The following is a 27,646-nucleotide window of genomic DNA, read 5'->3' as shown; positions in this document are numbered from 1 at the left end:
ACCCCCAGTTGTTCTGGGCCCTGCTGCTGGTGCCACAAATCTTCTCTCCCAGCACCCAAAACTGTGAGGACTGAAACGGGGAAGGGTGGAAGTTCAAAGGACCATTATCAAAATAAAGGTTCCCTCCTAAGTACTAGCTGAGTTACTAGAGATAAATGCAATGTTTTCTGTTGGTGAAGTTTTGTAAAAGACATGCCAAGTTAATTGAGATCTTGGTCCTGGCTGGATGACTTGAGGCAAAGATGAGTTATCGGGGTACCAATGTTGGTACCATCCGGATCTGCTTAGACCACTGGAGGGTTACCACCATTGATGCTACCCAGTGTTAGTGCATTGGGAGCAGGGAAACATCTTCTTTTGGCTGCATTGCATAGGTACTTGATGTCTGAACTGTCACTCACCTCCTCTGTTTTTCTCTAATGACTTTGGAGGCTGTTTTCCCCAGTTCAGTCTCATCTGTGCGACTGGCCAATCTCTTCATCCACAATCTTCAGAAGCAGCCTGTAGCATCTTTTTGGTGCACTGATCAGTTAAGCTAATGATTGCCAGAGTCACCACACTCGCCTGCCTATATTTCACAAAGACAGCCCTGGATTTGTCCTCTTCATTCTTTCCAAAACTTATTTCTCTTTCTTCCTTTCTCTTCTGGAGCCAAGAGAAAAGCCACTGTTTCTTTGCAGAGGTATGAGCTAAAGGCTGAAAGGTTTTACTCCATGGGACTGGAAGAAATTTTAAATCTTGCTTTTTAGCTAGGAGAGATGTTGACCCTTTTCTATAGGCACTACCTTTGGTGATCAAGAATCTGTAATTGTTCATTAGGTATTCCTCATAAATTTAAAAGTAGGTTTAAATACTATGCTAAGTTATAGTTTTGCAAATAACTGTAGTTTTTGGTGAACCTATATTGTAGAAGAATGGTTGATACATTTTTATATGCAGGTGACAATAACATGCACCCTCCAGTGGTGGATGCTGAGATAGCACAATATGCAAAAATAAAGGCATAAAATAATAAAGTTGAACAGGCACATTAATTTAACAAAATAACACAGCAATTCTATATTCACGTTATGCTAGGGAGCAATATACAACACTGCTATGCTGGTGAAACAGCTTCAGCATATTGCAGATAGTCAGCCAAAGAATGAGCACATATATCTCCCCAAAATGGGCATTTCAAAATGATGGAAATCTAATTTACAGTATTGAGGTATGGGCATATCATGCCAAGGAGGCAGAGCAAATTAATTGAACTGGCATTCTGTTGGCAATTATGTAGGTCAACATTTCAGGAAGATGAAGCAATATCCGTTAACATGAAAACATGATTCAAAGTATGGCACTTAGTAGGTTAGAAAGAATTAAAGATGTAAAATTTAGAGCTAAATTTCTACTTGAATAGACGGGAAATTGGAAGGAAAAGAGGATTGAAAGTAAATCTCTCCTGATGCAATTTAGTTGCATTACAAAGATGCAAAAAACAAAACAAATAAAAAAACAAAAATCAAAAAACAAAATTGGGCTCCATAGAAAAAAGATGCTTCAGGGTTCGGCAAAATCTTTCATCCCCTCAAGTCCTGCGATGCTGCCTCATAATAGGTACTGGGGACAGGCGGGTCCTGGGAATGCTGAGGAAATCAATCAATATTTTATTATGGTCACAGACCAGAATTAATGAAGAAAGAATCCTAGGAATATACACCAAGAGTATACAGTAGGTTCCCAGTGGGGTCATCCGAGGTGTGAAGGTTATCCCCGCCGCCCAGCTAAAGCAAGCAGGCACTATATCAAGTAGCAGTGATACAGGAAGATGTTGGAGGTGGATGATCATTTTACTGACAATGGCAAATGCATCATTTCATACAGTGCAGGAGAAGGCAATGATGGGTGCACAATTGGAGGACTAAAAGGCCACGTTGGGGACAGACTATTCTGGAGAAGTTCTATCTGTGTGGTGTTTAAGAGTCGAGACTGACTTGCTGGCATATAATAGTTCGATCAGCACCTTTCACAGCCAAGCCCAGCCATGATACTCGGGGGGGGAGAATGCTTGCTAGAGGTCCCAGGTAGAGAAAGCAACAGAGAGCAAGAGAGCAAACATATTATGGTGCAGTGGCTTTATTACTTTGTATCAGGACCAGCTCTTCACCATCCAGTCCCTTTTGTTCCACCAGAAATTCTCAAGGAATGCTGGTATTTTCTTCACTGTGTGGTTAGACTTTTCTTTCACTGGAAAATTTATTAAGATCCATTCATGGTAGAGCTTCCAGATGATCTCACAACTCAGCCAATAGTTTCTGACTGTGGCCAGAGGTTATCTTGATTCTTTTGAATAGATCCTTCTTGATTGAATTCTCCTTGGTGGAGCTAGTCTTGGTTTATCTTTCACTAGACAACCCTGTGACCCATTGCGTCATCCTTTGACAGAAAGGTAATGAAGATTAATGTGACCAGAATGAACATTACATTTTAGGCTGACCATATTTTTTTTATCCCAGTGCTGGATGGTCCCATGATCATCTAAGAAGAGTATGTATCACAAGTAGAAAAATAATTGTAGTGGCAAATGAATTTCAATGATAAGTTAATATTTACTTACCTAAATAGATAAACAGAATAACCATGGGTGGGCAGAAAAGCAGTGGGAGTGGGAGTGACTTCTGACTTCCTGCCGGCTTCCCTATTGGCTTTGCTTGTGGGAAGCTGACAGGGAACATCGGAAATCACAATCACGTGGCTGCAGGGACCCTGCAACGGCCACAACTTTGCAAATAAAAGTAGTCTGAACATCATGGAAATTTCAATTCCACAGGAGTAATGGGTCCCATATTTTTTACACATTGTGTAAGATAGTGGATTTTAGGTACCTTGTTTCAAAAATTGTTGTGGTATAATGCACCATTTGGGCTAACTTAAGGGTACAAACATATAAATAGATAAACACAATGAGAGTTTTAGAAGTATATAGATTAATGGGCTTCTTCTTTAGAATAGGCACTCACTGGCTTACATAACTTTTGTAACATTGCTTAGTAATGAAAGCTAATGAAACTCTTCTTATTCCAATATGCCCACATTTCTATGTGTCCGTGTTAAGGACTGCATTCTCCTTTGACATGAGTTTTCAAATAGACATATTCATCTATGCATGTGAGAGATTACACAAAGCAGAGTTCTTCCAGTTTAGGTGATGACTGCAGCGAAGAACAAAGAGCCGGTGAGTAGACTGGCTCTTTAGAACTTCTCCAGACAAGAAGAGGATGGGAGATTGCCCACATGCACTCTAAACAGTTGCTCCTCATGAGGAGACCTCAAGACAGCAGTCCCCAGTGAGTTTTGAGCACTGGGAGATGACGGGAATAATCTGGCTCACAACCACAGTTGGTGCCTTTTAAAGGAGTTTCTGCCTGGATGTACTTTTATTATCTATATGAGTGACTATATTTAATGAAGAAAACGAATTTCCAGAATTTTATACTATGCCCCATGCTGAGTTTTTAGAAGAACTAAAATACCTATAAAGTATTAAATATATTATTTTTACAGGGTGAAAAGGGCTTTCCTGGTTACCCTGGTCTACCTGGTCAGATGGGCTTCCCTGGCCCAGAGGGTCCTCCTGGACCACAAGGACCCAAGGTATTTATAATCTACTAGGATTGCATGTCAGTGAGTGAATGACTGAAAGACAGATGATTTAGATCTTGCTGAAAAGTAAAAGATTCTGAGCTGATAGCTCACTGTTGATATCAGAGGGGCTTAGATGTACCAGAAATGGTTCTTTCCATTCGGCTAGGGGTGAGGGATTTACCCACATTTCCATTTATATATGAGCTTGGCAATGGGCCTTATGAATGAAGATCCTTCATCTCCAGTCTGGAGCTAGTACAGCAAAGTGTGTGTATATGTAAAAACATGCCCATCTTGAATTGTTCTACCTACTCTGTAAAGTGTATCTGCTTAGCATTTAAAATACATCAAACAAAAATGTGACTCAGTCAAATGTGATAGGAACTCTTAAATACTCTGTAAATAAATGAATTTTATTTCTTTGGCTATAAGACCCAACAAATAATGAAAAATTGGATATATTTTTGCTGCATAATTTAATCCAGATCTGTCAGTAGTAACTGTTTAGCAAAAGCATAACCTTACTTAACTGTGATCCAGAAACTAGACCAGCTATTAAAATTGGACTAATTCTATAGAAGACAAGCATTCTAAAATCCTATTGATTTCAATATAAGGTGTTTGAACATTAAAATTAATGAAAATTGCTTAATCTGCTTCCTCTCATTTGATGTGTTAGTCCATAGAGAAATGATCATCTCAACTAGTGGATCACTTGTTTTCCTTTTCCTTAATGTGCCTCTTTACTGCTTTCCCTTCCAATAAAATATGTGTGTTTGGATGTGTGTGTTTGTGTGTGGGGGTGGGGGTATTTATCTCCCATCCACAAAAACCTCTTTTTAGTATATTGAAATCTTCAATTTGGAGATTGAATGAAATTACTATATAGTGGCAAGCTCAAAATGTGAGCTGCTACTTCTTCTGCCTGTGAAAATTTCATTTTGTTACAGAATTTTTTTGTGTTGCTACTGCTTTTGTACTGCTACTACTTTGCACTAGGGGCAGGCCAACTAGTGCCCAGAGATACTAATATGCTGGCAGGGACAATCCTTGGTACCTACTTGATTTTTATTTTTATTTATTTTTTTATTTTTAGTTTCTTTAAAATACAAGAAATAAATTAATGTCTCTAAGTTTCACACAATCCTATAAGCAATCTTAAATAATAAAAATGGTAGATCTAATGTTCCCAACCTGCTCAGAAAAAATCAAAGGTAAGGTGGGGTGATAGACAGCATCCTGAGGGATTTAAAGAACATACATGGAATTTTGATATTTAAATGTTAAATCACTTTGGTCATGCTGGCTGGTAATTTTGGTCTTGCAATTTCTGGCTGGAGAAGGTGTATTAGAATGAGACAGAAAAAACAGATGAATTGCATATTTAAGCTTTCTGCATAAAAATAATATTTAAGTCTAATTAATTGTACTTTCCTTTGCTTTCTAGGGTTTTCCAGGGCCAGTAGGCCTTGCTGGAGCTAAAGGTTCAAGGGTTGGTATTTTGTTGTACTATATTAAAAATAGTAATCAGCATTTTAAAACAATTGGCACAATATCAAAAGTCGATCTGATTCCATCCCATGTAGTGGCACATGCAATTCAATTGTAGCAAACTAAAACCTAGATGCAATAAAATGCTTCCCAAGGAAGAAATGGTGGACTGAAGATGGATCCACAAAAAGCAGAGCCATGACCGTGGCGAAGAACAAAGAGTCGGTGTGTAGACCAGCTCTTCAGAACCTCTCCAGATAAGAAGAGGATGGGAGATTGCCTATGTGCACTCTGAACAGTTGCTCCTCATGAGAAGACCACAGGATAGTAGTCCCTGGTGGGTTTTGAGCACTGGGACATGATGGGAATAACCATCTTGCTCACAACTGCAGCTGGCATCTTTTAAAGGACACTAAGTTCATAAACTTACTTTTCTAATCATGTTCGGAAATTGCTTGTTAATTACTTTTAAGCTATTGGAGACTTTCAGATTGACAAGTTTGAAAATGCTAGGTGAGTTTGCCTTCAATCCTTAATGAAAGAAAATTGTAATCATAAGCTTAAGAATATAAAAGATTTGAAATAAACAGCAAAAAGCTAACTAAGAGTTTGATCTTAGTTATAAATGGATTAAGGGTACAAATAAATTTGGAATAAGATTTTGGAATTAATTATAAAGAATCCTTCCTGTGGGAAATAGATTTGTTTGGACTTTTGCAAGACAAAATAAAGATAAGTAATTTTAAAAATTGGACACTAGAGAGAACTAAAGATTTAACTAAAGGAGAAAAATATACAAGCCTGACTAACAGCTAATTAACTGGGACTTGTAAAATGATACAAAACATTATAACATTGAAAATAGTAAAGAATGCTTTTGAAAAATGGAATTATATAAATGGAATATAAATTTTTATTTTTCATAAACATAGCAAATGGAATCAAGATTAGTGACATTTGCTCTTATGGATAGACTGTGTCCAAAAGATGTTATGGAAGAAATGGCAGATGAGGAACAAGTTTTATTTGGCAAGACAGAGATGGCATCAAAAGTGGATCTACAAGTGACAAGCTGTGAGAATGACATGGAAAGGGATGTCTCCTAGGGCATACAAAAGAAATTGGTTGATGTTTTAAAAATCAAAAGGGAAATACAAATAATAAACCAAGAGAGTGACCTGGGTAATTTTTTTATATTAGTTTTACAAAAGGGGCTTGTTAAACCTTTGAAGAATCTTGTGAGAAGGGGCAAAAAAGAAATGAAATCAAATTTGATGACATTATTGAATGGATTAAAGATTAAGACTGTTAGAAGTAAAATGAAGGAATATAAAGTTGGTTTATTTAATCAAGGTTAAAATAATAACTGTTGTTATTTCTGGTAACCTTAATTGACTTTCTGCTGAGACTAGGACTGAAAAGATTATGCTTTATGGATTTGTTTATAGATAAGAGATGGGATATGGGATGAAGAGATCATTGGTTGTAAACTAAGAGGGGGCAAAGAGTTACAAAAATTGTTTGACTTTTAATGAAGGTTGGAAGTCACTTCTTTATATATTTCTTTTCTCTTTCTTTACTACATATTCTTACTTTTCTTTCTTCCTTATATTTTCTATGTTTTGTTTTCTTCTCCTTTGCACCTTTTACTTTTTCTTTCTATTCTTCTTTCTTTTAGTTTGCATTAGATTTTACTATTGTAATTAAAATCCTTAATAAAACAATACACACACACACACACACACCTAGATGCAATAAAATGAAGGTCCAAATGATTAGAGATATGCAAGTCTTTCAAAAGAGGTGCTTCACAGCTCACAAGAAAAACAGGATCAACCACAGAGAAAGCATGCACTTTGTCCAAGTCCCACAAACCTCATAAGTAGAGGAAACTCTCAGCAGGTCTTAAGGTTGCTTTAATCATTCAAAGAGAGGTGCACATGCTCTTGCAGTTCTGGAAGAACTTTTTCAAAGGATTTTCACAGTCCTACTATCTGTATGTTTCCCAACATTTTTAAGGGCAAAATGTAACTTCCGGCAAATGTTTTTGGAAACAAATTCCCTGATTGGCTGTTCTGTCCTATAAATTACATGGGTCAAAATTGTCCCATGTTATTATTATTTATCCTTAGAAAGAAAAACAAAATATAGTACTTGTGTTTTCTCTAACCTAGTAGGGGAACAAACAACTTGGGTCAGGCAACTTGGATTAGGAAAATTCAGCACATGAAAGCAGTTAAAACACTTCTATGCACAAGTTTTTCTGAAACAACAGATAGCAACCCTTAGCTTCCTTCTAAAGACTGTGCTACAAGATACTGTCTTGTTCCTGGTTAGAAGGAATTGCAGTTACTCCCATTCTCCTGTAAAACTGTTAGCTTTGAGTGGGAATATAGAGTCATCTGGAATGGGTCAGCCTACAAATTCAATAAATAAATAGTATCATTAGCCTTTCTGCTTGCATGGTTTTTAAAATGCAACTATTATTTTATTTGCTATTGTGTTTTTGTATGTTTTGTATTGTAACATTCATTATATGAAATATATATACACACACACACACATACATATATACTATAGAACATAACAATTACAGTGACTGTTTTCTGGATGGAAATGTTTAAGCTTTAATCAATACATGCAACAGGTCTTTGCTTGCTTTGATAACAGGGACTTGCAAATAGATAGATATATATATATACAAAATGCTTTGCAAATTGTGGTGGAATGCAAAGTCAATAGTACAATGGGAGTTGGGGGATTATTATTTGAAATTATGCTCCTTTCTGATTTTGCAATTTGCTTCTAGGTTAAGTTATTCATAACATAAAACTACTGTAATATAGAATGAAGTCTCTGTTGAAGATACTTTAAAATCACCACCAATGACTCAGTTTTTAAATCTATTCTTAATATAATTTTTTTTCTCCTCTTTGGTTCTTTTTATCCTTAGGGTAAACCAGGAGTTCCTGGTTATTCAGGTCCTCCAGGTCTTCCAGTAAGTATAATAACATTTACTGAACCAATTTGGATATTTGCATTTAGTTCAGCATCTTATTATTTCTATAAATCTTAAACATTTTATTGATGTGAGTGTTTCAGTGGTCAGATATAATATCATTCAACTTTCCTAAACCAACCGCTTGCACAAATAGTCCAAAGTTTATTCTGAGTTCTTTGAAATGGGTAATAATGATTACCTTGACAATCTTGTAATTACTTTCAGGGTGAACCTGGAAATGCTGGCCCACCTGGACATCAGGGTATACCAGGATGCAATGGAACAAAGGTATGAATGAAACAGAAATCAGTGGCCTTCCATTAAGATGCAGGTTGTAAAACATTGCCCTGTAGCAATCATTAGATGCTAAGGTTTTTGGAGGAAGGTGTGAGCGTGGAGTAACAGAGCATGCTATCTCTAGGGGCCCTTGAGAGTTCTTGTCTTGCCAGCTTCTCCTTCTCTATTTCTCTTTTGTCCAGGGTGATCAAGGTTTTCCAGGACTCTTAGGACAAGCAGGACTTCCAGGATTACCAGTAAGTTTCGGTCAAAGGTGCCATTTAAGAAATTCATAGTATTTTAAAAGATTATTTATATTATTTTTATTTATTTTCCTTCTTTATTTTTTTATAATAATGTTTATTAAAGTTTACAAATGCAAAGATAAAAGGCTAATACAAACGAAGAAGAATATAACAAGTAAAGAAAAAAAGTGAAAGGTACATTTTTTCTTTTTTTATTATTCTCCTTTTTCTTTTTCTCTGCACATTTATTTTCTTACTATATTTGTTAATCACCTAATCTTATCACACTGAACATTGTACAATAGAGTAAAAACAAATCATGAATATATAAATAATAACATAATCATCAAAGAAATAAGCAGATATGAAGGAACTAATGTATACCAATGAACTGAAGTGAAAAATTCATTGAAAAACAAAGGCTTTCACAATCTCCCTGAATATAAGAACAGAAGGGGCCTTCTGAACCTCCAAGGGTGACATGTTCTATAATACGGGAACAGCCACAGAGAAAGCTTGCACCTTGTCCAAGTTCTACAAATCTCACAAGGAGAGGAAACTCTCTGCAGGTCTTAAAATGTCCAAACCGGATGGGTGGAGTTAATTGCGGCAAAGCAGAGCCTGATGTAATTAAAATTAGTTGTGGATCAGATGTCACTCACTTTAAAAAAAACAGATAAGAAATCATGTTTTGCAGTTTGATTCTATGGTACTGAAGGGTTTTTTGTTTTTTTTTAAGCCTTGTCTTAATGAACAAACTCACAGAGCACATCAGTGTTGCCAGATATGGCTAGATTGTATTGTTAAATAGAAACTTGACTGCCTTTTTTCTGTTAAACCAACAGAAATTCTGCTTTATTCTGATAATGTCAGGCATTATTGCTACATTATATATCAATCATAGCTTTAAATAATTAGTTTTCTTATGTAGATGAATTTCTGAATAAAAAAAGGTGGTGATTGGTTTTTTCAATTGTTTGTATACTTATTTTTCTCAAAGAATTTCCTAGCTGACCTGTCGTAAAGTTCTCAGCACAATTTATAGTAAAAAAATAAAATCCAGACAAAGCTATAATAAGAAAACAGTTGAATTAAAAATACTGTATGGTTTAAGAACAGCAAGCATTTTTTCAGATATTCAAGAAAAAAATGCCACAACAATAATACTCCTTATAATACCTGTAACAGTATAAATGCAGGAAAATGTGAAAGAAAGAAAAATGTTATGGACGGCACAAGAAGATTTACAAATGAGTCTGTTGATGAAGTTATTTTATTCTTGTCTGTTTTATTTTTTATTTTCAATTTCTAAGATGGAAAAAAGTCAAAATATCATTTTCCAAGAAATCTTTTTGTTTGATCAGAGCTCACCATCAACATAACATATTTCCTGAAGGACTACTTGTGGGAAATCAACAAGCTGATATTTCCTAAAAGCATAAAGACAATTGGACAAAAATTATTCCCATTGATTAACATGATAATGGTGGCATTTGTGTTGGTCTATCAGTGTTTCTCAAACTTGCACCTTTAAGAGATGTGGATTTCAGCTCCCAGAATTCCCCAGCCAGCCCAGGTTGGCTGGAGAATTCTGGGAGCTGAAGTCCACACCTCTTAAAGTCTCCAAGTTTGAGAAACACTAGTCTAAGTATTTCCTGAGTTTGCAGGTATGGTAGAGTGTGGGATCCATGATATTTACCCCCGTCCTATCATCTTACCATGCCCTCTTTTAAGCCTTTTGCCATGGAGGTACTTATGCCAGGAAAAAGTATGTGAGGGACTGTTGGGGGAAACAAAGGGAGAACTGATATAGGCCTTCATGCTGTTCATATCAACATATTCATATTCAGTGTTGGGGATAATTGCAAGGAGCTTACTTCTGACCAGTCATAAATATAGAATCAATTAGACAATGACTTATTTTTCTCATTTCTGGTAGTTTTGTCATTTCCAGTGGTCTTTTGCAGCAGTTGAAAATACTTGGTCATTTTGAATATTTCACTGGATACTTTAGTCTATATTTCAGAAATGTATATTTCTGCTCTTTATATGAAGGTTTTCTAATGTGTTTGTCTCTGTCTAGGGTTCTAAGGGCATCAAAGGAGAAAAGGTAAGATACTGAACCTACAAAAAGGTAAATAATGATATACAGTAGCCTAGGAACATAGGCATCCATTCCTAACTAGAATGACACCAAAATGATGGCATGTGAAGTTGCTTATTTGGGGCATGAAGTTGCATGGAAGATGTAGGAAGTAGAGTTTGTGTTATGATGTCACAACACTTGATTTGCCGCTTGCCCCCCCCCCCCCCGGCTCCCCAACAGATACCTGTTTTCATTTTCTTTCATTAAATCATTTCTTTGCCTATTTTACTATATTTTCCCCAATGTTTTATCAATCTTGCTACCATTTTATCAATATTATTGATTTATTGCCTATATATGCCACCTTTTCTCTGGGAGCTCAAAGCAATATTCATGGGGGTCAGTCCTAATTTTATCCCCATAACAAAAAAGCTATGGGTAGCAAAAAACCTTTTGGGTAGCTTGGGCTGAAATAGAATAATTGACCCAAACATACCCATTCTGCTCCATGACTGGGTGGATATTGGAAACTGGGTCATCAGATATCTGCTTATCAAGAAAACATTCACTAATCTCATGAAGATTTCAGACAGGCTGGGAATGAAAGGAATAAGAATGAGGAAGGGAAATGATTAGATCTCTAGTTTTCTGTTACCAATCATCCTTTCGTATCCTCTAACTACCATTAAACAGCAATCAAAATATATTTGCTACATTTATCTGAAGGTTTTAATTCTGACATGCTGATCCAATGGATGTGGTTTTTTTTCTCCCATTTAATTCTGAAGGGATATTCTGCAAATGGGTACAATCAAGGTTACAGTTCTTCTAAAGGTAATCCTGGATTGCCAGGAATGCCTGGACCTCAGGTAAGCTTGAAACATGTGTTCTGAAAAATAAATGTATAAAAATGAAGAACTATATTCAGCGTAATGAGAATAGTAAATCACAGAATCTTTATTTAAATTAGAATAATATTATATCCTGCAAATCAAGATTCCTGAAGTTAGGAGCTATTGAGCTTATTCATTGTGTATCCAAAAAACCAATTCCAAGAATTTTCTACACTTTACATAGAACCTCAATATGAGTAGGTGTACTAATGAATACAATAATCACACTTTGCACCAAGCTGTTCCATGAAATTGTGGTTTGCATGGTTCACTTAGTACATCAAAAGTAAACATACCACATTACACTTAGTGCAGTTTACAATCCCAGGTTTAAATCCTGCATCTTTTACTTTTAAAGATGTTTCTTCTTTTGCTTTTGATGCTTGTTATGGGCTAAGTTCAAAGGGTTGGATATTATGGTCTTGCTTAAAAGGTTCTCTTCCACTCAGGAGAAAAGCTTCCATTCACTGAACAAATTTTTCAGAAAATCTACTTCTATAAGTATAAAGGAACTTTTGGGTCTACAGTCAATATCAGTATTTTATATATTATATTTTAAAATCCTACTATTGTGCAGTAAACAAACTATTACTTACTGGAATGGTTAATTCACAGCCTGTATTAATTAACATGAATGTATGTTAATGGGTAATAAAATAACACAAGGACATTAGTAACTGATATAAATATTAAGGAGTTATTTACCTCTTAAAGGGTGACCCAGGACTTCCAGGATTACCCGGGATGATTGGACCAGCAGGCCCTCCAGGTTTTCCAGTAAGATATATTTAAATTTTAGTGAAGGTTTATATAAAATGTAAGTTTTTATTCTATTTGGAAGCTGAATTTTATATTTTGTTCCCTCGAAGATACATTTTTATACCTTCAACAAACTTGATTAATACAACAAAGCTTGGCCAGTCCCATCTGGATGTTTTCCTCACACCTTCTTGCTGCTCTTTTCTTATCAGAGTGCTATTGTCTCATTCACTTTGCCTAGGAACTCTTTCTGATTTTGGGAACCATCTTATAGTTTGTCTTCTTCAAAGTCTTTTTTGTGGTACCTTTCTACAAATTGCATAAGCAAAATCTTCCTGAGCAAATCATTCTGCTTTTTAAGCCTATTTTGAGTGGGGTCTTGCATATTTCATCATTTGTACATGTCTATTCACATAAACACATGAAGTTCTATATTATCTGTGACATTATATAATACTTGTCATTATATGCCAATGACAATTTACTGGCATTTTTATTTATTTGTTTGCTTATTAAATGTATGTACTGCCATCTTGCAATTCTTGAGGTTCACAATAATTTAAAAATATATAAATAATTTACCTTCATGGTAAATTAAAGTTAAAATTAAATTAAAATTAAACCCACATAATACAACATTTTCTACATCAAAAATCACCCCAAAGTTCACAGAATAACTCTGCTTTTACTAGCTTCTGGAAGGCTATTAAGAATGGAGTCAATTTCAAGAAAACTAGGGCTATAAAGGAGAAACAGTCAGTGTCTTTGGACCTCAGCCCTCTTTACTTCTAGAATGTTTCTAATCTTTCTTGGGGAAGGAACCAAGGTGCCAATCCATACAGAACTTTATAGATTAAAAGCAACACTTTAAACTGCTTCTTGAACCCTTCTGACACCAGTTCAGGGCCCAAAAAATTGGTGCTGCATGGTGATAGCATCAGTTGTCTGACAACCTATGGGTTGTCGAATGATCTTCAAAGGCAGCTTCCATGTGGGGTGCATTCCAGTAGTCCAGATCCATGGTGAGGAAGGCATGAGTCACTGTAGCAAGGTCCTCTTGCTTCAAGTAGACTCTCAGCAGGCCAAGAATTTCCTGGCTGTGGTCTCCACCTGCTCTTCCAGCAATGTGCTCTGGTCCAGGAGGTATATTTATTAATAGAGTGATACAAGTTCATCAATTAATGTAGTAATAGATAGCACATATTCTAATACTTTCAGTTAATTATCATGTGGTAAATATTAATACAGTATGTAGCTATCTCTCATTTGCTACTTCAAACAAAATATAGTAATTTCCATAATAGCTTTATAACAAAAGAATTCACTTTTATTTGTGTTTTGTACATTTTAGGGCACAGTAGGAAGATCAGGACCTCCTGGACCCAAGGTATCATTAGAGTTATGATATAAACAAACACTAAAAATAACTACCTTAGCATCATTTACTAATGGTGCCATTATTGCTTTAGACTTGTGAATGCATTTTAAAAGGAGGTTTGCTTTGCTTTGTAGGGTAGCATGGGTATTAATGTTATTGGACCCAAAGGAATAAAGGTAAATATACATAATTCTCTCACTCTCACTAAAATAATCTAATATAATTCAATTTTAGTAGCTTCCCCACTAATTGAACATTAATCAGTATCGTGGATTAAGTCTGCTTCTTGCAATCAGTTTAGTTTCTTCTGCAACATTATAAACCCATATCCTATTACCAGAAAGCATTTATTCCCCCCCGCCCCGCCAAAAAAAAAGCAAGGCAGGGCAGGGCAGGGCAGGGCAGGGCAGGGCAATTATTTTTAGTGAGATCCATCAGCCTGCAGCCCCTTGAGCCCTTCAGGTCTGTTCCAGAAGATCCCAAGCCTAGTGAATTAGATTGGGGGCAAAGAGAGCTTTAGAGAGGAGATGGAAATTACATTCTGGTGATGTTGTACTCCTGTAGAGGGACAGTAGCTGGATATCATTCAATAGTTTAGATTATATATTCACATAAATGGCTTTTGATTTGAACACCAGCTATAGTAAAGTAGATTTTTACTATAAAATTAGTATAGAATTATATTTTCCAAAATAAATTAATACTACTGTATAATGAAGATATTTCCAGTAACAAATGGTAAAAGAAAAAAATATTAATACTTATAAATAACCCCAAAAATATGTGTCTCAAAGGAAGGTTATGAAACTTCTAGAAACCATGTTAAAGTACTTAGCTAGACAAAATATATCTCTGGTTTAAACTTATATTTCTATAAGTTTACTGCCAAATTCTTTTCATAGTCAGCAAACTATTTTATGGAGAATTGATTTTGAAGAACCTCTGAGCAATTATCTAATTAAGCTGGGTTTGTGTAAATTGACTTTATTTATTTGAAATATATTTTTGTATTACTAGAATTGAAAGATAAGTTATGATTTATTTAATGCATTCAGTTATTATTTCCAATAAATTAAATGCAAAGGTGATATTTGTAGAATATTGTTCTTTTTTATTCCGATAAAAATAAAGATCAGTTTGAATTAAATCTATGAACTTTATGAACTAGTAACTTTCTTAATTTGGTGATAAAAGCATATACCTCATCCTAAATCCCCTAATCATACATGAAAATAGTGAAGAATAGAAGAAGAACCCTGTTGGATCAAGGCAACCGTCTATTTATTTCAACATTCCTATGCATCCAGGAAGCTCACAAGCAGATCATGAGGGCAACAAACCTTGATTCTATTAATAGTTACTAGGTAGGCATGCAGACTGTTAGCCCATGATGGCCATATCCTCCATTGATTTATCAAGTCCATTTTTAATAACAACACCTTTTTATTATTATTTCAGGGTGATTGTGGACTAATAGGTCCTCCTGGACCAACTGGAACAGTTATTATAACATTGACTGGAGCAGAAAATACAACGGTAACAATATAGTATTGTTAATGTTCAATACAGTAAACATTGCTGTGTTTATACGGTTCACTGGGAAGTTCTACGTATAAAGATAGGATTTCTTGCTCATGTCACTGTATTATGTATTTACTGTAAGTCCCATTTTCAGCTTACAGATTAACTTTTACTTATCTGTTAAGAAATTCTCTTTAAACACATTTAAACATTTTTTTTCAAAGTCAATATTTCTAAATAAATATTATGTTAGAAGACTCAATAAGGACAAAACCAGAAGATAGCTAAGATCCAACTAGACTTTAGTTTAGTTGCTGGGAATCAATAGCAAATAGCAGTTACTTAATTCATGACAGCTGCCAATATCCCTGCATATCTTAAAACAGTGTTTCTCAACCTTGGCAACTTCCTGGCTGGATGTGGAATTCTGGGAGTTGAAGTCCACACATCTTATAGTTGCCAAGGTTGAGAAACACTGTCCTAGAAGAAGGAAGGCTTACAAGATATTTTCTTTTTCTTTTTTTTCATATAATTTTTATTAAGTATTTTGAAACAAAGATAAAAACTAACAAGAACTAATATAAAGGAAAGGAAAGACAGAATGGAAAAATGAAAAGAAAGAAAAAGCCAAAAGTGCAAAAAGAAAGAATGAAAAGAAATAGAAAGAAATGGCTAAATTGACTTTCTTAATTAGAGGAAAAGACAGTATCTATGTTTATTGCTGACTGGAAATCCCTTATAGACTGTTTGTGTGAAACAGAAAAAAGTGAACTTATGATTTATGGTTTTGATGATTAGAAAAAATAGATAATAGAAAAAAGAGAGGTTTTTTTCTTGTAACCATAGAGTAAGAGGTAATTTTGTATTGGTACTTATAATTGTTGTAAAGAAAATTGGACGCTTGCAAGATACTTTCAATATACAATCAGAAATGGTGCATTATCAGAGACTTTGGTACTGATAATGGCTTTTATATTCCATACAGATTATTAAATAAATGGGATCGGCAGCCAATGATCCTACTGTGATTTGTCAAAAATGCACATGTGATTAGCTTTACCTCAATATTTTATATCTATTAACAAGAATTATGGTCCCTTCATGTTTGGGAGAATAACTAAAAGATACATTATACAATATTGGAATGTATCCTTTACAGAATTAGATTGCTGATGCATGCTGTTTGTCACCATTTGGGGAATGGAAGAGTCTCCTTCATCATACCAGGCTGCCCCACCTAACCAGGATATGGGATATGGGTTATGCAGTAGGGATTGCTTTTAGTTGCATTAGTGCCACCACCCTTTTTTCCTTCCTTTCTTCCTTGAAGAATATCAGATAGGCTAAAAGAAGGTACATGCCTTCTTCTTTCTGCTGAATGGAAGAAAAAGAAAGGCAGTTTAAGCTCAGCAACTAGTGTTTCATCTACAGTGGCCTAGAACAGGGCTCCTCAACCTCAGCAACTTTAAGATGGGTGGACTTCAACTTCCAGAATTCCCCAGCCAGCCATGAAGTCCACCCATCTTAAAGTTGCTGAGATTGAGGAACCCTGGCCTAGACAGTTTGAAGTGTATTACCAGTTGCTGCCAAGAAACAATTTGCACCAGGATATATGTTTGAAATATCTCTCTTAGAAAATAGACAACAGAAAAGAGAAATATGGATGGGTATTGGGCTTAGAGAAAAAAGATGGGATTCAAAGTTTATATATAAATGAAGAAACAATTGATTAGCTCATACAAATAACTTAATGCTCCTAGGTGTCTGTAATTGATTTGTTCCTAAGCCTTGGAAAACTAGAAATTATTCTTCATTTGTTTAATATCCCCTGGGGGGTGGGGGAGAAATCCCTCACTGCAGGACCCAAATTCTGCATTCAAATCTTTAAAAAAAAAACCTTCAGAGGTTCTGTCCTGCCACTTCTTCCCCCTCCCTGTCCTAGAAAACCTTTAAAAGAATGAAAATACTGGCTTGGCTTCAGCTTTGATCTGCAGAGAAGCTCTTTTAAGATGGGAAAGGAAAGAGGGAGAGGAGATGCCAACGCTGCTGCTTGATAAGAGAATGGTGAGAAAAAGCAGGGAGAATGAGGAATGAATTCAATGCCTTTGTTACAGGAATTAAAAGGAGACAAAGGAGACAAAGGAGCTCCAGGACATTCTGGATCCCCAGGAGAACCAGTAGGTTGTTCTTCATTATTTCAGTTGCCATCTAAACTCTTCATTATAATATATTTATCTTTTCTTTTGTGAGCTACTGGTTATGGTCACATTTTCACTATATATCTTTGATCAATAGGCAAATACCTGTGCTTAAATGAAGTCTCTCTCTTTCCCCTTGCTGGCAGGAATAATCTATGGCAGTGTTTCTCAACCTTGTCAACTTTAAGATGTGTGGACTTCAACTCCCACTGGCTGGGGAATTCTGGGAGTTGAAGTCCACACTTCTTAAAGTTGGCAAGGTTGAGAAACACTGATCTATGGAGAAAAAATTAAATATGACCACCTCATCTCCCCCACTCTACTGTTGGTGCCAGCAGTCAGGGTTTTTTCATTGCTGATACACACTCTTGAACCTCAATCAGCACCATTTTAATTTTCTGCAAGGCTCATTGAAATGGCCTGCTACTAATGTAGGAAGGAGGCTATCAGAAAACACTTCTTGATGGTTGGAATCAGGCTTGTAACCCCAACAATTTCTGTCAGTCTTCTGACCAACGTTGTGGCATTACATGTTAAAAAATATGGAGACATGGCTACATAAGTAGCATGTTTCTTGCTGAGTGCATTTGGTAGTACAACCTGAGACTGATAGATCATGTCTGGGGCACTGTGAAAATTAATCAGAATTTTCAAGGGTATGAATTGTGCAACACAAAATTTCTCACCTTTTCTTTTCTTCCCTTGTCTTCTATGTTGCTTCATAAACTGCCCATCATCATCCTTTTCCAAGGCAAAAACCTTGCCTGCCGAAGGGCAAAAGTTAATGGACAGAGAAACTCATGGAGTTTGTCTTCAGCGAGAAAGAATGTCTTCTATGCACCATTTCTTTCCTCAAGATATACTCTGTGACCCACACTTGCTTGGTCTTTTTTTTTTTTTTTTTTTCTGGACAGATAAGCATTGCTCCAAACAAAGCATGGAACTGCTGCTATCCACTCTTTCTCTTGCTTTCTAAGAGCCTATGAGACATGTGTGGGATCCTAGGGAATTCTTGGAAATAAATACGATGTTGGAAAGTGGTACCTTTGTGATGTGCCAGCTTCCCATTTATTTATTTTTTGATGAAAATCATCTTAGAAATAATGTTCATGGGTCAGGGAGGGTCATGAGTACCAAGAAAAGGGCCTTGGATGTATTGGATTACACCTACAGACTAAAGAATGTCCACGTGACTTTATTTGTATTGCAAAATGAAAAAACAAACATTAAAACTACAAATACCAAAACATAAAGCAAAAAACAAAACAACCCACCCCAAAAGACAGAAATGAAAACAAAAACAACCAAAGAGGGTGGGGTGGAGGGGGGAACACTGCTTGATTTAAGTGCAGCAGATACCAGCACATTCTTTGCCTAAGAAAAGAAGAGTGTTGAATGATAAATGTTAATTAATATTTCGTATATACTTTCTGAATATTTCTGTGGAGGTGTCCTCTGTTGTATAATAGTCAAGTTCCTTCAAATTCAAGATGAAAAAAATCTAGTATATAGAATTCTGTGAAATTAGATATTGTATTACAAATTTTGAGTCTTACTTTAATTAAGATTTATTAACAGCAGCCTCTATATTTTGTAGATGTTAAAATATTAATTCAGTTTTGCAACTTGTATGTTCAGGGTATTAACTTCAGTTAAAATCTACTGTTTTGGGGGAATCTCTTTAGGGTTTGCGTGGTGATTCTCAGAGTACGAAAGGAGACCCAGGAGAAGCCGGTCATCGGGTATGTGTAACTCTGTGTTACTAACAAGCCTTTGTGAAAACCCTGTTATTGTGGAAACTACTTTCAGTCCCACAAAGATCCATTTAAATGTACATGTTTATTTACCAAGTTTGGATGTGCACATTTTTATAAAAATGCAGATGGAGAGCACTGGACCTTCATTTCTGTGTATTCAGCTTTATTAAATCATGCTTTATTAGATTCAAATAATGTGCCTCAGTATAAGGATGTAAATATTATTAATTTATTTTGTTCAGCAATGATAATGGTTATCATACACTATACTATATCATACTGTATATTATTTACTGTTCCTTTTATTATTTCTTTTATTAGGGCAGACCAGGAAAGAATGGTGCTCCTGGGTCACCTGGTCTAGTGGTAACATGAAAATATTTAAATTGTCCTATGTTATAATAATAATAATTAATATTAATTACATTTATATGCTGCCCAACTCTCATGACTCTACATTCTGAAGGCATCTATAGTAACAATATTTCAGGCTTGGAAAAGCAGTGTATTATTGACAAAAAACGACTTACATAACTTAATGTTCAAATTATAGAGGGTGAATTATTAAAATCTAAGATCAGTTACAGAAAAGGGTCAAATAGAAATGTGAATATGGGTAAGCAAGATTGCAAAAAAGCTGCTCCTTCACAAAAGTTGAATGTGTCCCTTGCAGCTTCTTGGAATAATGCCACGGGTTCTGGACTTCTGTGTGTAAAGGAGGCCAAACTAGGTAATCCCAAACTAAACTGCTCTGGAAGAGAAAAATAGAAAAGAAATCAAAACCAGAATCTAAAATGTAGAAGGAAACACCAAACAGCTGAATATCTGAAATACTGTATTAGACTCATAGTAGAAGAGAAAATAAAATGAAAAACAACAAAAAAAAATTAGGTAAAGAATGGAGTTTAAAGTAAATAATGAAAGGAGAATTGAACAGCACAGTATGGTTTAATGGTTGTGTTTTTCAAAATAATACTACACATAAGAAAATGGTGTTAAAGTTTGCAGTATGAGAATATTAATCTCATTTAATCTCTGTTATATTCCTTCAGGGAGAAAAAGGTGAAAAGGGTTTGCTAGGGTTGTCTGGAAAAGTTGGACCTAAGGTAAAAAAAAAAAAGAGATTTTTTCCAATATTTTGTTTCCCTGATCAAGCACTAATTAATAATTTGGATTTAATTGTTCATTCCAAGTACCCTGTCATCCAATCAGCCTATCTTCCATTTCTGTGTCATAAAGAAGGAAATACAGTGCTTCATATAATTCTAGAATAATAGTTGGAAATGGTTTGCAAAAGGACTGAATGTAATCAATCCCTTGATTTTACTCTTGTATTGTATACTGTACTTTCCCCATTACAGTAATATCCTTGATTACTAACTACAATTTCATTGATTACTACCACAAAGAGCTTTTGCAGGGGTAATCGGTTAGGAGACCCAGGGAAACAAATGGATATCTGAGAAGTAAAAGAAGCCATGAATATAATAACCAGTCACTAACACAGAAACAGCAACACAGCGTTCAGTCCAGAAGCATTTAGAAAAGTTTAAATAAAAACCGATTCTAGTTAACTTGTTAGGTATCAATTCTTTTAAACATGATTTTCAAACAGCCTCAAATTCTCAGTCACTTTCATAATTCCATTAGAAGAAATTACAGTGTTTTTCATATTTACTTCAACCTAAGTGGTTTTTATTTTTTTATGCAGGGGATAAAAGGTGAAGTTGGCCCTATGGGAAATGAAGGTCCAGTAAGTACTAATTACATGTGCTGTAACATTTTGTTACAATAAGTTTAAATTATTTACTTATGTATTTAGTAATATTTATAAACTGCTCCAATCCATACAGGCCCTGGGTGGTGTAAGAAAGTTCAAAATGCAATAAAAAAACAAAACAATTAAAATAATAATATTTAACTAATTGTGATGGTTGCCCAAACAAGACTAAGAGCTACAAGTTCTCTGGAATAGTACCAATTTAACTTTCTTCGTAAGAGCATGGAGAGTTGAGACTGCCCATACTTCTGAGGGTCAGATGTTGCATACTATAACATGTGGGCCACCAATGAGAAGACCTGCCATCTGGTCCATGCCCCATGAACCTCTCAAGGAGAAGAAACCTTCAATAGGCCCTCCTAAGATGTCTGATCTGGACAGACAGATTCTATTTTGGCAAGACATTGCTTGATGCAAATGGTAAATAGTGCATCAGATGAAGCTTCTATCTACTGTTTCAGCAGGGGCCAAGAGTCCAGGAGGACCTCCAAGCCATGAACTAACATTTTCAGGGGAAATACAATCCATCAAGAGTAATGACCAGGAGTGTTGGGTACCACCGTTCTTTTTGTCTTTACATGGGCTGAACCTGAACTCTTAGCAGGGCTTGGTTGTGTCCGTTTCTGGGTTTTGCCTCTGTGCTCTAGATGTCTCTTCAGTCACTTGATTTCTCTTAGCTACTCAGCAAACCAAGGAGCTACTTGGGATCAGCAACAAATTATAGATTATTACACCATAATCTATAATAAATACTAGTCAGATACGGACTTCTAGACACATGTACCTAAACATACTGTTTTGGGGCTGCTTTTTTCAGCCGTAAAGCCAAAAGGTGGGGGGGGGGACATTTCAAAAGTATCTGAAATTCGTCTTAGAATATTATCTTTTTCATGGAGTATTCATATTAGAATATCACACCATTTATTATACCATCTATTGTTGCTAATGAGCATCATTCTTCTCTTCTCTGTTGAACTTCCTTCCCTTTCTTTTTCTCTCCATATTTTTGTCTGTCCCTCTTTTTAAGACAGAGTATTATGATGAAATGCCTGGGGAAAAAGGAAATAAGGGCTTCTTAGGATCTCCAGGACCTAAAGGTCAGCCTGGACCAATCGGTAAGAGACTATGAGTTTTAGGAGGAACTAGTGGTGCTGCTCAGAAAATGTATCTTACATGGTAAAATAATGTCACCACTCTGCATTAAAAAGTAACTGGAAGGGAGGAAAAAAGATGGATTACTGGAATGCCTTTGTTCCCCCATTGCAGGTCTCCCAACCTTGATGCCCTGCAGATGTGTTGGGATGCAACTCCCATTATTCCTAGACTGCAAAAGCATTTTGGAGAGAGAGTATTGGGAATTAGAGGAAAGCCTGAATACTCTTCCCTGTCTCAGGAATCCTCATGCAGTTTTTTGGAATAGAGGGAGACAGGTTTTTACCTCCTTCTTCACAGTTCCAATGCAGGTTTCATGCTGATTTCATTCATATATGTATGTGGGGTGTGTATGTGTGTGTATCAGAAAAGAGATCGGCATGAAACCAGTGATCTACTGTAGATAGGCAGACAGATGGATAGAGGGATACAGATATGATACCAAAACTAATTTTGATGTAGCTATACTTAAGAATAGTGTATAAATATTTGAAAATAATACTTTGATTACTTTGAGATTAAAATGTTAGGGACTGAACCTGGGATCTACTTATCTTTATAAAATTCCCATTGATTTCTGCATTATTAATAACTTAGATATGCAGCAGTTTGCATTGCTACTGTGGAACATTTGAAAAATAATATCAATATTTCATGGATGTGCATTAATTATATTATTTTTGCAGGACCACAGGGACCCTCTGGTACCATTGGTAGTCCAGGTATGTATGTTACCCAAGGATAAAAAGATCACAGTAAAACAACTACTAATATTAAGTAGCAGTAGAAATTTAGTATTGTTTTTCTTAAGCTGCAGTTAAATCTTCACTGATAAGCACATTGCAGAAAGACATAAATTGCATTTTAACCCATTGCCATGGTTTAATAGGTATTTCAAGACCTGGTCTAAGAGGTGTGCCAGGTTCTCCAGGCCTCAAAGGAAAGAAAGGAGAGAGAGGACAACCAGGAATGAATGCTATTGGACCACCAGGACGTCCTGGATTTCCAGGCCCACCTGGCCCAGCAGGATCAGTAGGTCTTTTAGGACAACCAGGTATAAAAATGTTATTATATTATTATTATATCACCTAGTCTCTGGTCAAAGTCTGGAATATAAAAGCTGCCAGAGTGTTGGACAACTGGGTCCCTGGCTACTCCCTCCCTTGCAGATCCCAGGGCATCCTTGGCTTACCAAAGAGCTCTGGGAAATGAAATGACACAGTAGAGAGGCTGGTTAGAGCAGAGGAACAGAAACAGGTAAGAGCCTACATCACGGTGATGGTTAGCATAGTTTTCTTATGTCTCCCTGACTACATGGACAGATTGTGCCACAACAGAATTGTTTAGGGTGAACTGTTCCCTTTGGGCACCCAGAGGCAGCAAAAGCTTCCCCTGGGCTACCGTCAATTATTTGGGTTGATATTATTTTGCTGATCAAATTATTCAAATTTGTTCAGCTCTGGATTCTGTATGGGCAGGATTTGATAGGATGTTTGGAGTCATGCTTTGCAATTCATTTGGGATTCATCTGGGCTTATCCGTTTTCAGGAAGTGAACAGGGTATTTTGCAGTATAAGCTATGCCACCTGAGGTCTGACCTATGATCTTCTTGGCTTTTTTGTGAAGTGGGTGGGGGTGTGGATCCAGGAGGTAGTCAAGAGTTCTTGAGGTAGGTGGCTTCCTTCTGCCTTCCAAAAGATGGTGGTACATCCGCTCCTGAACAGATCCTCCCTGGATCTGGCTGTCTTAGACAATAATGCCCAATGTCCAGTCTTTCTTTTCTTTGGAAGGATGTGGAGAAAGTGGTGGGGCTTCAGTTGTAGAGTGCCCTACAGGAAGCAAATTAATTTAGTTCCCTTTTGGTTAGTGTTCAAGACTGGACATAGATAGAAAGTACACTGGTCACTTTGGCTGATAACCTTCACTGAGACCTGGATGGCAGATTCCATTCCTCCTAATCCTTTCAGACCTTTCAGCAACCTTCAATACCATTGATCATTTTGGGCCATCTACATGGGTTGGAAGTAGTTTTACAGTGACTCCATGCCTTTCTAAGCAGGTGGTTACATTTGGAGGATATATATATTGCTGTTTGGCAGTTTTAGGCATTTCAAATTCTTTTGCAACATAGTAGTTTAAATGACTGACAATAAAATGTGTGTCTGTTTGCCAAGGAATTCTTAAAGGTTTACCAGCAATTTTCAGGCTGAGTTATTCCATCGTGTCAATTTCTCATGCAAATTAGGTTTGAGTTTAAATGTCCTTCCCAGTTTGGTCTATAAAAGTTTTTCAGGCTTCAGTGCAGAAAAAAAAAATAATTAACTAAAATAAGAGCAGGATTTCTGCCAAACTGTACAGGGTCATTGGGAGTTAGGTGGCATACAAGTTTAATAATAATAATAATAATAATAATAATAATATTTATTATTATTATTATTATTATTTGTTATTTGTTATTATTATTATTAAATTTTGCCCATGGTGAATTTTAAGGTAAGAATCAAATATCTATTTGATTCCAAAAAGAAGCAGAAGTTGAAATATAAGGCCAGTGATAGATCCCAGGAAAGTCAAAGCCCCCATCCCCTTATAAAAGTTATAATTTAGATAATGAAATTCGGAAGCCTGGCCATCCCATAACAGTTTTTTCAATATCTTTTCAATTTGTTTAAAATGCATAGTCATTTTTAACACAGGAATCTGAGAATTTAGATCAGTCTTATAAGCAGTCAAGAATTATGCCACAGACTAGCAATTGATAGAGCAGCCATGAAAGCCTTGGAAAAGATATTCAAATGCCATGATGACTCTATACCTACGAAGATCAGAACAGTGCAAGCCATGATATTCCCAGTGGCACTCTATGGAAGTGAAAGTTGGACTTTGAAGAAGCAGGATAGGAAGAGTATTAATGCTTTTGAACTTTGGTGTTGGAGAAGACTCCTGAGAATATTGTGGACAGCCAAGAAAACAAACAAATGGATCATCAAACAAATCAATCCAGTGGAGGCACAAATGACCAGGCTCAAATTATTCTATATTGGACACATTATGCAAGGACCTATTTCTCTGGAGAAGGCTCTATTGCTGGGAATGGTGGGAGAAAAGAGAAGAGGATGACCAGCAGCAAGGGTCACAGAGAACCCAGTCCATTTCTTCAGGATCCACAGGCTGAAACCAAATGACCTTGCAAGATGAAGCCTTTGTCACCTCAGGTAGACCTGTCCAGTTAGCATCCAGCTCTGAGCAAATATGAGTAATTTTATTCTCTAGATGCTGCACTACGTCAGCCACCTTAATATCCAAACCAACAATAAGACCTCCATCTTACTATTTCAATAGAACCAGATATTCAGCAATTACCTTAGAAAACTGATGTGGATATATAAAATATTTTCCTATATTTTCAAACCTGCTGACAAAAAGCTAAACCAACAGGAGTAACTTTGAAATGGTTTCCATCTTCTATACTGTTAATGCTATTGGATGAATTCATCTTTAACCTGAGAGCCTAAAATCTTAATTGCCTGTCATTACTATTCTGAACAAGATAAAAAGCTACATTTTGCCTATTTCATCACAACCAGGTACAATAACTTTTGAAAGAGGCCCACAAGGAATTCCTGGAAGCCCAGGATGTATAGGTCCTCCAGGCCTATTAGGAGATGATGGAGAAAAAGGTCAGTTCTTTTGTTGTGAATATATTTCTAAATTTTAATAATTTGAAAATTTAGGCATACATAGGCATGGAATGTGCTCAGTTTCTTTCTCTCAAGGCAAGCAGAATTATGTCTGAATGACCAAATTGCTTATAGTAACTTAGTTGTTGGGATTATCATTTCAAGAAATAATGAAAATGTTATTGACACCAAGCCAGATGTACCATATGTTGCAATCAGTGTTGAAATTTAATTGGGAAGATATAGATTTGTGATTTCTGCTACCTTTCATACTAGCCATCTTCTGATGTCTTTCATATCTATAAATCTTCCATAAACTAGGGAGCACTTCAAGTCCTTAAGCACCAGAGAGGATGTTGGGAGTCATTGCACAGAGCTTCAGCAGAATCACCAAGTTTATCAACCAGGACATATAAAAGTACATTTAGGATTCCTTCAAATTCCCTCAGTCTTATGAAAAATGGGTAGATCACCTTAATTGATTCCTGATTCCTCCACATCATCACCAATCCAAATCTCACAAGAAAATACTCTACCCATGATAATGGAGTTATTGAATCCCGTTCCCAGCCCCCAGTTAGAGCTAAGGAAAAGCAAATGTAAAAGTTTCATTTTGTTCCACACAACTAATGGAGGAGGAGGAGGAGGAGGGAGGGAGGGAGGGAGGGCCAGTCCAAAGATTACATTGAATGGGGTGTGTTCACACAAGAAACTTATGCAGTTTAATGAACCATAGGTTACTGAATTAATCCAATTTAGTGGTACTGTTAAGATCCAGATTCAAGGTTCTTCTCAGCCATGGAAGCTCAGTGAGTGACTTGGGTCAATCACTGTCTCTAAGCCCAACCTAATCCACAGGGTTTTTGTTGTGGGGAATAACCAGAAGGTGTGTTGTGTATGTTACCTTCAGCTCTTAAAGGAAAGACAGAGTATAAATAAATAAAACCAGGATTCTGAGGTCATACAACATACTAGGATCAAATGGGGTTACCTAATTTGTAATAATACAATTTGTCATGCAAACTCAGAAGCAGTTCTGTGTGGTGTGTGAGCATGGTCATTATTTCCCAGTATTGCAGGTTTGCTGTGAGTATGAAAGACCAAGTTTTCATTTGTGTTACATTGACCGTTTGAGAAACAGGAGACCAAACATCTGATAAAAAGGTGTATCTCATTGCAGTTTGGAGGCACTATTACCTTTTAATAAGTTGTTTGATGATATGATTATTGTACAAAATTATTTCAATATCTGTTCATAGAAAGTGCCATGTTGCTGAACACATAAAATTAATGCCCAGTTGATTAGGTGTACAGACCTGATTTAACTTCATCTTCATTGCAGATAAATGTACAGGTTTCTCTAAGGCACTTATACTTTTGATACAGTGAGGGTTTACCCATGCAGCATTTCACATGTGACAAAATGTTTATTGTAGGTGAAGAATCAGGCCTGTGTACCCAATGTACTTATATTATGGGAAGACCTGGACACCCTGGTGTTGCTGGAGCAGAGGGTCAGCAGGGTAGAAGAGGTAAAAAATGCAGATGATGCTTAAATATTACTAAAAACTAAAGTATATCAGTCTTTGGATTTGGAAGTGGGATGTTACAATTATGGAATATTTTATTTTTACCTGTTCAATTGATTTTAAATTAATAACATGTATTTGATTGCATTGTTTGATAAAGAGGGTGACATCATCAAACAAACAAAAATATAAAATAAGAATGTTTATGGGCACTGGTAGGAATATGGTGTAAAAAGGATGCCTCTGGTAGGGCTAGGCAAATCTATGTGAAGC

General features: G+C 36.1%; 1 protein-coding gene across 1 annotated transcript in view; it reads left to right on the top strand.

Moving 5' to 3' along the window:
* Positions 1-27,646, top strand: part of COL4A3 (collagen type IV alpha 3 chain) — a 77,058-nt gene that overhangs the window by 14,208 nt on the left and 35,204 nt on the right. The window contains exons 3-23 of the mRNA XM_025165344.2: positions 3,547-3,636; positions 5,075-5,119; positions 8,072-8,116; positions 8,345-8,407; positions 8,599-8,652; positions 10,724-10,750; positions 11,515-11,595; positions 12,334-12,396; positions 13,730-13,765; positions 13,891-13,932; positions 15,215-15,292; positions 17,392-17,454; positions 19,161-19,217; positions 19,554-19,598; positions 20,285-20,338; positions 20,944-20,985; positions 22,040-22,127; positions 22,851-22,886; positions 23,054-23,218; positions 25,752-25,844; positions 27,281-27,376. Coding sequence (XP_025021112.2) covers positions 3,547-3,636; positions 5,075-5,119; positions 8,072-8,116; positions 8,345-8,407; positions 8,599-8,652; positions 10,724-10,750; positions 11,515-11,595; positions 12,334-12,396; positions 13,730-13,765; positions 13,891-13,932; positions 15,215-15,292; positions 17,392-17,454; positions 19,161-19,217; positions 19,554-19,598; positions 20,285-20,338; positions 20,944-20,985; positions 22,040-22,127; positions 22,851-22,886; positions 23,054-23,218; positions 25,752-25,844; positions 27,281-27,376 — 1,363 coding nt within the window. The remainder of the gene's footprint in view (positions 1-3,546; positions 3,637-5,074; positions 5,120-8,071; positions 8,117-8,344; positions 8,408-8,598; positions 8,653-10,723; positions 10,751-11,514; positions 11,596-12,333; positions 12,397-13,729; positions 13,766-13,890; positions 13,933-15,214; positions 15,293-17,391; positions 17,455-19,160; positions 19,218-19,553; positions 19,599-20,284; positions 20,339-20,943; positions 20,986-22,039; positions 22,128-22,850; positions 22,887-23,053; positions 23,219-25,751; positions 25,845-27,280; positions 27,377-27,646) is intronic.

The sequence above is a fragment of the Python bivittatus genome, unplaced genomic scaffold, assembly GCF_059951505.1.
Source record: "Python bivittatus isolate LINGU-HERP-01145 unplaced genomic scaffold, Pbiv_v1 ctg000980_np1212, whole genome shotgun sequence".
Classification (NCBI taxonomy): Eukaryota; Metazoa; Chordata; class Lepidosauria; order Squamata; family Pythonidae; genus Python; species Python bivittatus.
This window is presented reverse-complemented; position numbering and strand designations above follow the sequence as displayed.